The following is a 15,186-nucleotide window of genomic DNA, read 5'->3' on the forward strand; positions in this document are numbered from 1 at the left end:
GTTGAGTCTGGTAGTTGACTTTTATGTAGGGAAAGAAACCCCTAGAGAATATCAGTTAAAAATGCCACAAAAATAAGAAGCTGAAAACTATTATTCTGACTGTTTTCCTTTCCTGCAGCTTATTTGTATGCTTATGCTCCCGTGTTAATGAAGTTTGAATGGGAAAAATTAAACTTTGACTAGATGGAGTTTTGTATTGCCAGAATTTTTGTTTTTGTGGTTTTTAGGAAGAATTTGATTCTGAACAGTTGACCTGTACACAACAGAGCTTTCCCTGGGAGAGTGTTCCTTTCCTATCCAATTAATCCCAGAAACAAATTTCTAGATATTACAGTGAATAATTTGTTAGCAGCAAATTGCATGAAAAGGTGAAAAACCAAAACCAGTGCTGTACTTTGAAGATAACATGTGCTAAACCATATATTTAGGGCATAATCATTTAGCTTTGCACTGTAGCTACATTATTAATATAATAAGCAATCTCCTTAGAATACTTAAAAGCTTTTGATCACACTGCATCTCCTGTATGAAGAGGATATGTATTCTGCTTTTCTGCAAAAAGTGTTTCAGTATGCTTTGCACTGCACTTTGCATCTTGCTCACTTGATGGAGTGTACCTCCTTTCTAGACACACTGGGTATGATTTACTTAAGTCTCTGCATTTCTCAGGACATATGCTGTAAGGTTTTCAAATTGACAAGAGGAGAATGACAAGTAAGAATAAGTCATATACCAAACAAATTCTTCCATCTTGCTCTTTACTCATGGCTGATCCTTGTTTCTTCAGAGAGTAATCATGGAATCATTAAGGTTGGAAAAGACCTGCAAGATCTTTTGACCAAACGTCACCATGCCCGCTAAACCACAGCACTAAGTGCTGCATCCAGTCATTTCTTGAAACTCTCTAGGGATGGTGACTCTAACAATTCCCTAGGCAGCCCATTCCAATGCTTAACCACCCTTCTAGTGAATAAATTCTTCCTCATGTCCCTTCCTTAACCTCCCCTGGTGCAGCTAGAGGCCATTTCCTCTTGTCCTGTTGCTAGTCTTGTCTCCTGCCTAGGAGAAGAAACCAATCCCCATATTTGCACAATCTCCCCTCAGGCAGTTGTAGAGAGCAATAACGTCGCTTCTGAGCCTTCTTTTCTCCAGGCTAAACATGCTTATTTCCCTCAGATGCTCCTCACAAGATTTGTGCTCCAGACCCATTACCTTCTGTGAGCATGCTCCAGCCACCTCTGTGTCTGTGCTGAAGTGAGGGACCCAGTACTGAAGAGTCACTCTGCCCACAGCCTATGGTGTTGCTTGCAGTTGTTGTGACCCAGGTGCAGGACCAAGCACCTGGCCTTGCTGAGCATCATAAAATTGTCCCTGCCCATCAATCCAAACTGTCCAGATCCCTCTTCAGTGCCTTCTTATCCCCCAGCAGATCAACTCTCTCCCAGCTTAGTGTTATCTGTGAACTTACTGGGGGAACTTGATCCCATCATCCAAATCATGCAGGAAGGAGTTTTAGGTAAACAGGAATTACTGGTTTTTCCTACTGATATCCCGTTCATTTGATGTTCCCCATGATGGTCCTGCTGGACAGTCGTTCATCTTTCCGTATTTGATTTTCAGTGTCCAGCTGTACTTGATACTCTTGTGTCGTCATTACTCTAACATTTGCTTGCTGTGCCTTGTAGAAATCCATGTAGTGGATTCAGAGCTTGTGGGGTATTCATGGCATGCTGTGTGCTCAATGTTTAACTTTCTCTTTTAATTGAAATAATACACTCCGAAAAAAAAAAACCCTCTCCTATCCTGTAGCTTTGCTTCATCTCCTGCCCTTTTCTTATTTAACATTTTTAAGCTAAACTAAACTATCATTTTTTTTCTCTCCCAAAAGCAACCTAGCATGCAATAGCTGTAACTTTTATTTTCTTCTGAATATTTTAAATGCTGCTTTTTACCTCAGCCTGCTTGGAAGTAGCTTAGTGTTTCTGTGACAAGCAGGGTGAGGGCTTCCTGACACCTTTAGGTGGAACAACAAGTGAGTTGTATTTGTTCTGACTGTATGGCTCATGTGAGTTTTTGTGTACATATGTACAGATGTATACATACACATGCACAGGGCTAGGTGCAAGTAGCTGTCATATTGCATCAAGGTGTTTTTCTCTTTTTTTCTGTCTTAAAGGTCTTGACTTTTAAAGAAATCAACTGGCAGATGATCAGAATAGAAGCTGATGCAATCCAGAGTTCTAAGCATGAAATAATGAGTGCTCCAGTTCGACTGATTACTAACCAATCAAAAATTAGGGTCACGCTTAAAAGAAGGGTAAACTTGAAAAATTTGAAGTCTTATTTTATTTTTTAATTTATAACTCATGCTCTTAATGCATACATGTACATAGTAAAGATTTTAAATTTAGACCATATTGAATGTAGAATTCCCTGAACTAAATTTATAATAACATGTCACTGGTAAGACTGCAGAGTTTACAAGAAATACTGCAGACAGATTTTGAAAATGAAGACCTTATATAGGTCCCATTAATAAAATGGTTTGACCTGCAGAGCTTTGTTTATTGTTGTTTATCTCATTGTTTTCTCTCTCTAGATTCTGGTAATATTTACACTGCTTACATTCGGAGAAATGCAGCAGTTTAATATCTGATGCATGCCAAATACATAGAGTGAAGCATAAATATACTGTGTGTTAGGTACTCCTTAATTAGTAAGAGGAATAAGATTTAGAATAAAAAAATGCTTGTTATTGCTTTTTGCATGAAGCTTTTCTTTACCCCACATATTTTATATAAGAAATGTAAGTACTTAGTTCGATGTCTTAAAATTTTTATTTTACAGTTAAAAGACTGTAATGTTGTGGCATCCAAACTGGTTCTGATTCTGGATGATTTGCTGTGGGTTTTGACTGATTCCCAATTGAAAGCCATGGTGCAGTATGCCAAATCTCTTAGTGAAGCCATAGAGAAATCAGCAGAACAGAGGAAAAGCTTGGCTTCTGAAACAGCCCAGGTATGAGGAATAATTGTCTCACTGTATCATTTATCAGGAGTTCTACAAAACAACACAGTGTGGTTAGTTGTGTTACTTTATTTCAGAGAATGTTCAGTTACTCATTTTCATTCAGCTGTATATCCTAAATTATACCAGGAATTAATCATAGTTTAAAATAGTCTTTACTTTGCAAGATTTTGTGTATTGGTGCTAACTGCAGAAAAAAAAAAGTAGTTCTATTTCTTTACCCATGTACAGAGTGTTTAGACTTCTGTATTTACTTAACTCTTTATTGACTGTTTAGTAAATTTGTTCTCCAAGTATTTTATGGTTATGAATTTAAATAATTAAGACACACTAAAGTAAACTTAATGTGTGGGTAGATATGGTTACTATAATAATTTAACATGCTTGTCCAGTTTGTTCTCCTGGTACTGAAAAAGTAGGTTTTATTAAGAGCTTACCTTCATGCAGCTCTTGTTGGAATACATAGTGAAAACAAATTCTACTTTAAATATATTTCTGCTGGCATATCTGTGCTGCTGATGCTGCATGTAAATCTTGGTGTTCTTCAGCACACAGAGCAGGCTAGACCACCTGGGCTTTGTGAGTGTTGAGGGGAGGCACCTCTTCTTGTGTGTGAAGAAGCAGGACAAGTACACTTATAGAAGATAAGTGCTATAAAATAAAACGTGGTTGATTACTGAGTACAGTCAGTTGTAGAGGATCTCTTAGAGTAAAGCCAGTGGACTGTAACAGAGTTCAGTTCTTTTGCTGGCCCTGATGCCTTATGCTGTGATGTGAAGGTTTAGCCACAGCAATGTAATGGTTACCTGCTCTTGAGCAGGGAGGTTCTGGTTCTTCAGTGCCCTGTACTTGCATCTCACCTGTTCTCTGACACTGGCACTGACTTATGTTTGACCCTGTTGTGATGTAGCCTGAGGAACTAAATTAGCAGAATGGAGCCCACTGTTGGTTTCGTTCCCTGAACAGCTTGCAACAAAAGCTAGAAAAATACCAGTGCTGTGAGTGATAGGGGTGTAAGGAAGTGTGAGGAATGGGGAGAATGGGGTGTGCCCTGGCAGTGCAGTACAGTGCACACAGCCATTAGATCAACTTAGCTTTACTCTCAAACATTAAACTTAAATCTCAGTAATGATCCAAGGGGGAATGCATGTCATGCAGATTTTTCCTTGTTTCAAATGCCTGTGTTGTGTAAGGAGACAGATACTTATGCTTGAAAGAAGCAATAAACATCATAAATTGATGTGATTGACTAAATATTTTTACAGAGCTCTGCCCCTGCACCCAGCTCCCAGCAGGTGAAAGCGCACCAGACAACAGCAGCACCTGATCAAAACGATGCAATAGTAAAATTGTTTAATGATTTTGATGTTAAGGAAACTTCCTATCACTTAGTAATTTCCCACTTGGACCTACATATATGTGACGATATCCACTCTAAAGAAAAAGGTAATTTTTTTTTTAAATTTGCATGTCTATGAATCATAATCATCTTCAGGGGAGACATTTTGAGGAATATAGTAATTAGAAAATAATAATACAATAAAGTCAAGAGACTTTAGTTTAGAGGAATAGTTAGAATTGTCTCCAGTGTCTATGGATTCATGTAAACCTATTTAGGTGGCTCTGTTAGGACAGCATTTCATTAATAAATGTAATTATTTTAGAATAATTGCAAAACCTAGGAGTGTTAGTACTTCTGTGCTTTTTCTGTCTTCTAGGAACTTATTCTATCAGTCTGATTGTTACTGCTGGGTCTTGTATAAGTTAGCTGGGTTATGAAGAATACAGTGACAACATTTTTGTGGCTTGAAGGGGTCACTATACAATCTGTTTCTTTAATACTCTTATAAATGCAAACTAATAAAAGAGTGTTATTCTTTGTGTTACTAATTTAGACAATTTGATATGGTCTGCAGCTCATGGAAAGAATGGAATGAGTGTCCTGTGACCTTAAAATTTTGTGTGTAAATCTTGTACTGATTCTTTTCAACAAAAGCCTATTGCATGTAGTCACATTTAGAATCAGAAAAAAAGAGGACAAATAAGGGCAATTTTTCATGCCTTTCAAAAGTGATCATAGGGAGTGAGATATTACTGTATATCTAGTCACTGAAAATTTTATGGAAACGTACAAGGTCTACTATATTATTAGTCACTGAAAAATTTATGGAAACATACAAGGTCTGCTGAAGAAAAATATGAAAAACGTAGGGTTTAACAAAAATACATTTCCTTGGTTAGGAAAGACTTTCATAACAGCAGAGCATGAGGTTCACTGGCTGGAGATGTATTTCCTTACATGCAGTGTATCTACTGTGGTTGGAATTTATCCCTCCTAGTGAGATCTTTTTATTGGTCCTTTATTTTTGGAGTTTAAATTCAACAGTGGAAAAAGTCAGAAGAGAAGATTTTCAGAAGACCCCTCCACTGCAATATTTGTCAAATAAAATTATATTATATAGTATTCTTGAAAGTTAATGTTGACTTCAAAGACTGATTATAATCATATATTCAGCATAAAAAGTTTTGTTTCAGAAAAACTGCAGTAATGCGTTTTCAAGATGTTGTCTTTTTAGTAGCATTGAAAACGGCATGCAATTTGTAAGTAGTGACTGAGTACAGAATTCTACAAGCTCAAGCTGATCTTTAGAAACCAGTGAAGACTATCTGAATGAAAATATTGAGGGAAGATAATGAGGTTGTAATGAGAGACAGTAAGGGGAAGAAAGTAGGTGTTAGGTGTTTAAAGGACTACAGCAGCATGAGAACTAACACACTAAATGCAATGTCTGCAGGGCCAAGCATTGTTTTGTTTTGCAGACCCAAACAGACGTGTTACAGGAGGGGCCATGCAGCTTTCCTTCAGCTATTTAACAGTGGATTATTATCCATTTCACAAAGCAGGTATGAAAGCAAGCCTTTTATGAATTACCTGTGACTGTCTTGTCTGAAAGCTAAAAAAATTTGTGCATACACATATACAGCTTGGATAATCATGCTCAAACCATTTGAAAGGCACCTTTTTACTTCCTTCTATATGCAAACAACAAAAGCAACAATCTGGGAACCAGTTTAATTTCTGTGAGTGAGCTGGTTTAGGCCAAATGCTTTTCACTGTTTTGTTTGGTCAACAAAACAGTGTTTACACATTTCTGACATGAAGAGAATTTTGTGTTGACAGAGGAAGGCAGTACTGCATATTGAGAATTCAGTAATTGGTTATTAGCAGGAATCAATCTGTTGATTTTTTTTTTCATATATAGAATACTATCCTTTTATATCCATTTCCAATCAGTGTTTTGCTTTTTACGTTATTTTGCTGAACAGGAACCTCGGTGTGTAGAGGCTCAATTGTGTAGCCTTTTGTTAAGCATTGTTATTAAAAAAAATGTTAGCAATTTCCAAAGAAGTGTTTATTACAAAAAAAAAATATTTATGAGAAAAGTGTTTCTCATAAATTTCTAGTAGAAATCTAAAAATTTTAAAAGAGGCTACATCACAGAGCATGTGACAACCAAACAGGGTCTGATCATCTTTCTAATCAGACGGTCTGGAGCAGAAATCCACGATGTCATCATTCATGTTAGTCTGTCCTCTACTCCCAGCCTGTAAACACTCAGTTGACTGGTGATCCATGCTAAGGCTGAGCTCCATCTGTTCCCACTGGTCTTGCCCTGCGTGCCCTCCTGTGCTCCCCAAAAGCCCGTGTTCATCCCCTCAGCATTTCAGTTGTGTGTGCTGTCTCGCCACGTGTCTGTGACCCTAAAGAGATCGCAGCCGTGCGACTGCATACAGGAGTGTGGTGGCTCTGCTCTCTCACATGCTGCTGCATGTGTTAGTGTTCCTGTCCTTCAGAGAGGCAGATGCCCAAACTGGCTTCCCAGAAGGAGTGTTAGAGCTTTCCCTATGGTGTTGCTTACAAAGTCCTGGAGGTCCTTCAGAGTCTGCTTGCATGTGCTTGGAGTAACCCCATGCTGCTAGCCCTGTTTTGGAGAATCCCATTGTCATGGGCTTCAGTCTAATGCATCTTCATCCTTTTGTTCCATTTCTGTTTTTTTCCCTGTTCCTTTATCTTCCTCCTCAGCTATAAAAATGATAATAACCGACAAAGATAACTGTGAAGAAGGGTGGGGAAAAATGTCATGTCTTGTGATAGGCAGGCATCAGTCTAAAAGTTTATTTAATGCTGCAATATTTGCATTTAGACTTAAAAGAATTTTTTTCCAAAATAATTTTCCTATTTTAATAGCAATCATATTTGCTTATCCCCAGTGTAAGTATCCAAAAAGTCATTAAGTCCCAAAGAAAGTAAATTTTCACATGGCAGTATTTAAAGAGTGATGTACCAAGTGATAGAAGTTATTTGTCATTGCATCCTTATTATTGAACAGGTTAGTAGAATGTCTTTACAGGGACTACTTGAAGATACCACGATTTCTTTCAGAGTTTTGAGTGCTTGACCAACAGAAACATGTTGGAATTGGAAGCAGGGACAAAAGCATTTCCAGTGGGATTGATTTTAAGGCTGTGTGTGCTGCAGCACTTCTTGAACTTACCTTGTTGTTTGTGTGCCATAAAGGTGCTAGAGAACCAAGACAAAAAGAATACATTTCTGGAAAGGGACCAGGAACTTCTTAGGACACAGTTCTGGCAGGAAAGATAAGCTTGGAAAAAGTGAGCATGAGAACATCGTTCTGTTACTTGCTCTCACTTTTTTTTTCAACTGAACATTTTTTTGCATGTTCTCACATATGACATTAATGTGTCGTAAGATTTCTCTGAGCTGAAAATACTCAATGATGTTTTGAGTGTTAGTGGTGTTATAAGGCAGCTGGTAATGCTATATTCTGAGTGATTTTGTGAAGTGCTGAGACTTGGAATACGGAATGTATATGGAATATATAACTTCTGTTTTAACGTCTGGTATGACTGCTGTTGTTCTATAATTACAGCATGCAATGAGCTTATAGTTAGAGGAATACTTGTGAAATAGTGGAAACATGTTATCCTGTTAAAAGCAAAATTTCAAATGAGCTAATATTTTTCCCATTTCTCTTATTTGCAGGAGACAGCTGTGATCACTGGATGCATTACAGTGATGCCACTAAAATCAGAAGTGGATGGGCCAAAGAATTATTAAATGAATTCAAAAGCAATGTTGAATTGCTTAAGCAGGCTGTGAAGGATCAGGTCATAGATTCTCCTCCTAAATCACCACCTGCTGTATCTCCTCAGAGCCTACAAACAGGTATTTTCTTTACATCACTAATTCTCTACTTCCATGAAATATTAAAACGATGAAAAAAGACTCTTTTTTTCAATGATTCCATCACTATTCTTTCTTACAGGCAAGGAACAGATGCCGAAAGGAACATCTAGGGCTTCCTCTGTATCTTCCCAACAACCAAAGGGCAAACTGATGTCTAGTCCTATTGTGGTTAGACTTGCAGACTTCAATATATATCAGGTACATTTCTTTAAGTTAGTAAAACTGGGGTAACTCCACCCTTACTGTTATGTAACTGTGGTTTTTAAGGGACAATATGAAGCCCATTGAAATTAATGAGACTTTCCATTCATTATTGGGGTAGACCTTTTTGAACCTGCTTCTGCTTTGTTGAAATTGTGGTCCTATCACAATTAAATGTTGGATCTAAGTTCTGTTGTTCTCCAAATTAGGAATTTGGAATTCAAATTTAATCTTTTCATTGTACTGTCTTATGTGTGCCTAATATCTTAATATGTGGTTTTGTATATTACGCTTTTCTTATTTTTATATTTTTCAAAGTACATTAAAAACCGTTAAGAGGTTTTATTAGGTTTTTAAAATCTTTTTTCAGCCACTCCCTTTCTAGTGGTATTTTGAGCAGACACTTTTACCATTTCTGTCCCCCTTCCCTTTGTTAGAATGAGTAGTTTTGGTTGCTGGTTGTGGTCCAGATTGACTATTCTGAGGCAAGTGAAATAGAGAAGGTGTGTCTCCATTAGGCAGAATTGCAGTGATATGTGAGGATCTACTCTTAAATTTCAGGTCCTAACAAAAATGTTTAGTGTGTGTCCTTTGTCACTGTGGTTTCTGCTTGTTCTTTTTCCAATTTCCAACACTTTTCTGCCATATCACTACTGGTGTTGTGGGAGATTGCAGATTGCTGCTGGGAGCCTTATGTGGATCTGAAGTGATTTTATTTTATTGTTTTGTACTGTTCATGTTTCCATTTGCCTTCTGCTCTTGTCTCCTCCTCTCTACACAAACACATTTACAGTTTTTAAATTGGCATTATTTCTATGCAATTTCCTAAAAGCTATTTTTCTAAATACATCATTTTACTCGAATTTTTGTGTCTGTTAATGCAGTTATGTTTGCCTCTTGAAAACAGCTACATAAAGTGAAGCAGGCTTATAAAGGTCATGTATTTATTGTTTCCAGAGAAATTCTAGTAGACATCATCATATATTCAATATTAATACACTGGGTAATTTCAAACTAGCAGTTTGACCTACTAACTGTTGAATGGAAAAGCTTTGTTTTGGCAACATACCTTTTAAACTAGGAGGCATTCAATGAAATTTAAGGTTAAATATATATCAAATGTTGGTTTCTTATTTGTTTGATAATTTACATTGTAAAGAAAGAGAAATGGACATTACTGTTCCATAGCATCTTGATTCTCCTGTGAAGCAGACCTTCAGGCATATCCAAGCATACACATCTCTGCCAGGTGCATGCTGAACTCCTTGCTACACACACTGTTTGAGAGTCAGCCTGTGTACTGGAATTTGTTCTTATGATAAAACAAGAACTACCTAATGTGTGTAATAAACTTACCTAGCTTATCTATCCCTAGACCAGACTGTATGGAAATACTCCATCCAAGCATAAATGCTTAAACAGGAGCTGTAGTATTTGCAATTAAAAATCAGATCATTCTAGGCTTCTGCTGGACACCTTTGAAAGTGACCTGCTCCCTTTTGTCTTGTATGAAGGAAGGGGATCTGGTACCTTTAAAACAATTTTCTTGTGAAACTCTTCTATGTGAGTCATTTCTGCTTCAAGGCAGTTAACTGTTTGTCGCTGTTCATCAGCACTTTGTACTTTCTGTTATGTTGTTTGGGGGCCTACACCCAAGAGCAGTGGAATGTTACCTTACTGGGGACTGTACCATGCAACTACAAATGCTTAACCATTCATAAAAGTGGAATGTGTTAATGAAATAATCTTTTATCATTTACAGGTTTCAACAGCAGACCAGTGTCGTTCTTCCCCTAAAGCTCTGATTTCTTGCAATAAAAAGTCACTTTATCTTCCACCAGAAATGCCAGCTATTCATATTGAATTCACTGAATATTACTACCCAGATGGAAAGGACTTTCCTAGTAAGACTTTTTTAATGTTTTTGGTTTTGGTTGTTGTACTGACGCATAAATTTTGTGTGTTACTTTCACCTTTGCGAAGCTTAAAGCTTGGAAATAGGTAATGGCTTTCTAAAATGGATAGAGCACAAGACTGCTCCGCTTCCACAATGCTTGCTCCTGCAAACTTCTGTTAATATTGATTTATATAAACATGCTTGTTCAGTCTGAAAACACTTGCAGCATTTTTACTGGCACATGAATTATTCATTCTCCAGCATCCACATATTGTTTCTGCAATTTCACTGTCTGACTACATAAAAGAACTCAAATTATTGCAACAATACCTAAAATGCACTGAAGAACTGCTGGAGTTATTGTGGGAATGTGTTCTGTGGCTGGCCTTGACTTATATACAGAAATGTTAGTGGATTTTTTGGGGATGGAAACTGAGGACAGCAGATTTCCATGGTCTTCCCTTTCTTCTGTAATGAGAATATTCTCCCCATTTCTTCAGACTTAATTCTGTTCTTAGTTTTTATACACTCAAAAATTCAGTTACTTTCTTGGAGTGAGAGAAAGAAGCATCACTTCAGGTGTGCCCTAACAATTCTTCCTTGAGACTAAAGGACTGGGTTCCAGTTCTTTCTCTGATGAAAAGTACTGGTGAAATTGTAAGTTTGCAATCATTTAAAAACCAAAGAAAACCCAACCCCTAAACATTTTTGTTATTCTCATGGTTTCTTTTTTTTTTTCTCCTTTAGTTCCATGTCCAAATTTGTATGGCCAGCTGAATGCTTTGCAGTTCACTCTGGATCAGAGAAGTATTCTTTGGCTAAACCAGTTTGTGTTGGATTTGAAACAGAGTCTTATTCAGTTCATGGCCATGTACAAGTTAAATGACAATTCAAAATCAGATGAACATGTTGATGTGAGAGTGGATGGACTAATGTTAAAGGTATGCTGTCATTGAGTAGGGGTTTTGTGGTTCCTTGGAAGACTAATTCTTTTGTTATTCTCTTACAAATACCTAAATGAATGAAAAAATGCTTCTCTAAAAAACTCTGCAGAATATGATTTTTTGAAGGCAGACATCTTGTTTCCTGTACTACTTCATCTGTGTCCTGCTATTTTGGTTTGGGTATTTTGGTTTTGTATTGAAGATCTGAGTGGGAATACTAACAAATTATTTCCCTGTGGTCAGCGAACTTGGCATAGCAGAGCTAAAAAGAAATTGAGCACTAAAGTAAAAAAATGAGTGAAAAATTAATATTTGTACTCTATATTTATGCAAGGGTCCTGCCTTGTTCCTCTGGCTGTATTATATCAAAGCTATTTTGTCTTGTCAGTGAATGCTCTAGAGTAAAGAAAGCAGTTCATCTGAAGGTTTATTTCCTTCTCCAAAACCCATTCTCACCATTTTCTGTTTCATGCTGGCTGTTAGTGTAGTTCAGGTACATGAGTTCTCTGTATGCTTGTTGCAGAGGAGTGATGCTTGTTAATGCAGCTGAACATCAAATTTTTGCTTGCCTTGTCTTCTGCTTCTTTGTAAAAAAAAGGATTATGGAGCAGATAAATTTCCCACCCAAACCCTGTTTGCATTGGGCATTTCATTGTATGGTTTCCAAGGTTCACAGGTGAACAAAATGAGTCTCTTCAGTAGAGCACACAGGAGAGGTTTCAAGGGCTCTAAAAAGTCAGCAAATGGAGAGATGGTTATTTTTCTAACCTGTTGCTACATTCTTAATGGAACTTTACAAGGACATGGTTTGTACTGATTAGAAACAGTTATTAAGAGTGAATGACAGGAATCTGCAAATATAGATTAATCTGCTATTGAATCATTATATGGGAATAGCCTACTAAACTACGAGAGGATAAAAGTATTCTAACATCTCTCAAATCTTGATTTGAATTAATTATGTCACCCTGTATTAACAGCATTATTTTTATTCAAGCAAATGATGAATTTATGAATGGTTAATTATTTTACTTTTTTTTTTTCCTGAGTCCTTGTGTTTAAATGAAGAAGCTTCATTACCCCCATCTTTGTGTCTTTAGGGATGATTTTTTTTACTCCTCCTTTCTAGATTCAGAATGGAGATATTGTGATAGAAAGGAGTGTCACTGATATTAGCCAAACTATATTAACAATTATTAACATATTAACAATTTAAGATTCAGGATTTGAAATAAAATAAGTCTATTTTAAAATATGCACTAAAAATATGCAAGTTAATTACAGTGTGCTGAACTATTTGTGTTCTTTAGAAGTTGAGATACATTATCATTTTCCTGATGAAACAAATATATTATGATTATCAGATAATTGTCAAAAATACCTGATCTAAATTCTGCAAAATTAAGAATATTAGCTGCAGTGGCATATCTAACTGATTTCTTGTATCTTAACAAAGAAATAAAACACTGTAGTACTCGATATGGTGAAAAACCCAATCTGACATGCCAGATTGAACTCCAAATTATAATTCTCTGTTTTGCAAAGCCGTAAATTTTGGAAACACTTTAAGAAACGTTCGACCAAGTTGCTTGAGTTGAGGAAATGAGCCACTTCAGCCTAATATAGCTGAACTAAATTTAAGACCTTCAGATAAGAAAAGCCTGAGATGCTTATGTTTCTGTGCAAATATTGATGAAAAGCCTGAGACCCTTCTGTTTTGTACAAATATTGATGCCACAGCATCCTTCTTAAAAATGAGAGAGAACATAAATCTTAGTCTGTGAGCCCAACTTATCCCTGTTCTGTTTCACTGTACTTGATTTCTCATAAAACTGTAATTACATTCCTTTGTATCAGCTGTCATGGCTATTATTTTGTTTCTTTGATTGTATACCTTCTTAATCTACATAGTTTTAACTAGAAAAAATTTATTTCTCCCTTGCAGATCATCATCCCATTTGAAAACAAACCTGAAATTCATAAAGATCAACCTCGTGCACTTTCCATTCAAAGTTCAGAGATGATTGCTACGAATACCAGATGCTCCCCAAACTGCAGACACTCTGATCTAGAAGCTTTGTTTCAGAACTTCAAGGACTCAGAATTTTTCAGTAGAAATTTCACCACTTTTCCTAAGTCCCCCAAAAATTTTAATCTTTTACATCCAATCTTCCAGAGACATGCTCATGAACAAGATACCAAAATGCACGATGTTTATAAGGGTTATATCATTCCAGAATTGAATAAATATGCATTAAAGACATCTGCAGCTACTGATGTTTGGGCCATGCATTTTTCCCAGTTTTGGATAGATTACGAAGGAACGAAAAGTGGGAAAGGTCGGCCAGTAAGCTTTGTGGACTCTTTCCCACTTTCACTTTGGATTTGTCAGCCAATACGATTTGCAAAGTCACAAAAAGAGCTTGTATCCCGTAATCAGACAGCCGTGAACATTCCAAAAAGTGAATCTAGTGATCTCTCTAATAGATTGCAACGTAAGAAACTTCTAAAGGAGTATTACAGCAGTGAGACAGAGCCTTTGACCAATGGCATTCAAATGTCTGAGACCTCAGGAGTGCTTTCTGAAAGCTCTTCCTCTGATGCAGATGTACATGTTCTTGTCCATGTTCAGAAACATGTAAGCGTGCAGATCAATCACTACCAGTATCTTTTTTTGCTGTTTCTCCATGAATCTCTTGTATTGCTCCTGGAAAACTTAAGGAAGGACGTAGAGGCAGTGACAGGAAAACCTGCAAAGCAAACAGATGTCTGCATTGGGATTCTACTGAAAACTGCAGAAGTAGCCTTACTGCTCCATCCAGTGACTCAGGGAAACCCTTGTAAATCTCCTGTTGAGGAAGAAGGAAGTACCATGGCATCAGAACTCTCCCATGTGGGAAATGGGGAAACTCTTACTTCAGAGAGTAAATTAGTTGGTAGCAAGATAGTGGAAGCTAGTATTACTAATTTTGGTTATGTAAATGACTGCAAGCCTCTGAATGCTGAAGTTAATAAAGGAATTTTAATAGATCCTCTTTTGTTTAAATCAGACAGTAATATGGATTTTCAGAAAGCAATGTCGTTTTCTGATGATGCATCAGATAAAGGTTTGGGAGATACGAGTGAAGGAGGAAGCAGTGGACTTTTTAGTAGAAGTGATTCTGAAGAGGTCTGTGGACCTCTAAGTGAGAAGAGTAGTTTGAATCCTAGGGATTCGGTGTCTGTTCTAAATAAGAGAGAAGATTCTACTGAATTTTTCATTGATAAAGAGGATGACAGAAACATATTCTCAAATAAGTTAAATGAACAGGAGGGCACAACTGAAGGCTGTCCTGACCAAGTCGCTGACTTGGAAACAGAATCTGCCTTAGAATCTGAAGAGCTTGAAATCAACAAAGACAAAGCGGCTTCAGTTAAAATGTTTGCATCCCAGTCTTCTTCAAGGTATAGAAAATTAATACTAAATAGTTTTCCTACTCTTTGAAAAGATTTAGAAATCTTGTTGGCCACAGACTTCCAGTACTTTCAGCAGTCAGGAAGGGAACATCTTAAGAGTTAGTCTCGATGGTCCTTCCAATTCAGGCTGTTCTGTGATTCTGTGTTCTAGTAGATGAAAATTTTTAAAGCATGTAAAAAGTTATCCAGTATCCAGCATTCAGCAGAAGTTAAAATTAGTGTTAATTAATTGATTTAAAGTATTTACTTTTAGTTTAAGTGTCAGGAAATATGTATTGAGAGAAGTATTGACATAAATACCTACATGAATATGTGTTGTTTCTACATTTACCTTGTCTTGTCAAAGGATTATTGAATAATCAGACTTTTTCATTTATATCTTGCTTGGTTTA

At 36.8% G+C, this 15,186-nt stretch overlaps 1 protein-coding gene across 2 annotated transcripts in view; it reads left to right on the forward strand.

Moving 5' to 3' along the window:
- Nucleotides 1-15,186, forward strand: part of BLTP3B (bridge-like lipid transfer protein family member 3B) — a 47,393-nt gene that overhangs the window by 19,404 nt on the left and 12,803 nt on the right. For both annotated transcript variants that reach the window (XM_058022436.1, XM_058022435.1), the window contains 9 exons: nt 2,177-2,317; nt 2,848-3,018; nt 4,293-4,473; nt 5,848-5,931; nt 8,093-8,275; nt 8,376-8,494; nt 10,260-10,401; nt 11,142-11,335; nt 13,284-14,782. In XM_058022436.1, coding sequence (XP_057878419.1) covers nt 2,177-2,317; nt 2,848-3,018; nt 4,293-4,473; nt 5,848-5,931; nt 8,093-8,275; nt 8,376-8,494; nt 10,260-10,401; nt 11,142-11,335; nt 13,284-14,782 — 2,714 coding nt within the window. The remainder of the gene's footprint in view (nt 1-2,176; nt 2,318-2,847; nt 3,019-4,292; nt 4,474-5,847; nt 5,932-8,092; nt 8,276-8,375; nt 8,495-10,259; nt 10,402-11,141; nt 11,336-13,283; nt 14,783-15,186) is intronic.

Source organism: Melospiza georgiana, chromosome 4 (genome assembly GCF_028018845.1).
Source record: "Melospiza georgiana isolate bMelGeo1 chromosome 4, bMelGeo1.pri, whole genome shotgun sequence".
In the NCBI taxonomy this organism is placed as follows: domain Eukaryota; kingdom Metazoa; phylum Chordata; class Aves; order Passeriformes; family Passerellidae; genus Melospiza; species Melospiza georgiana.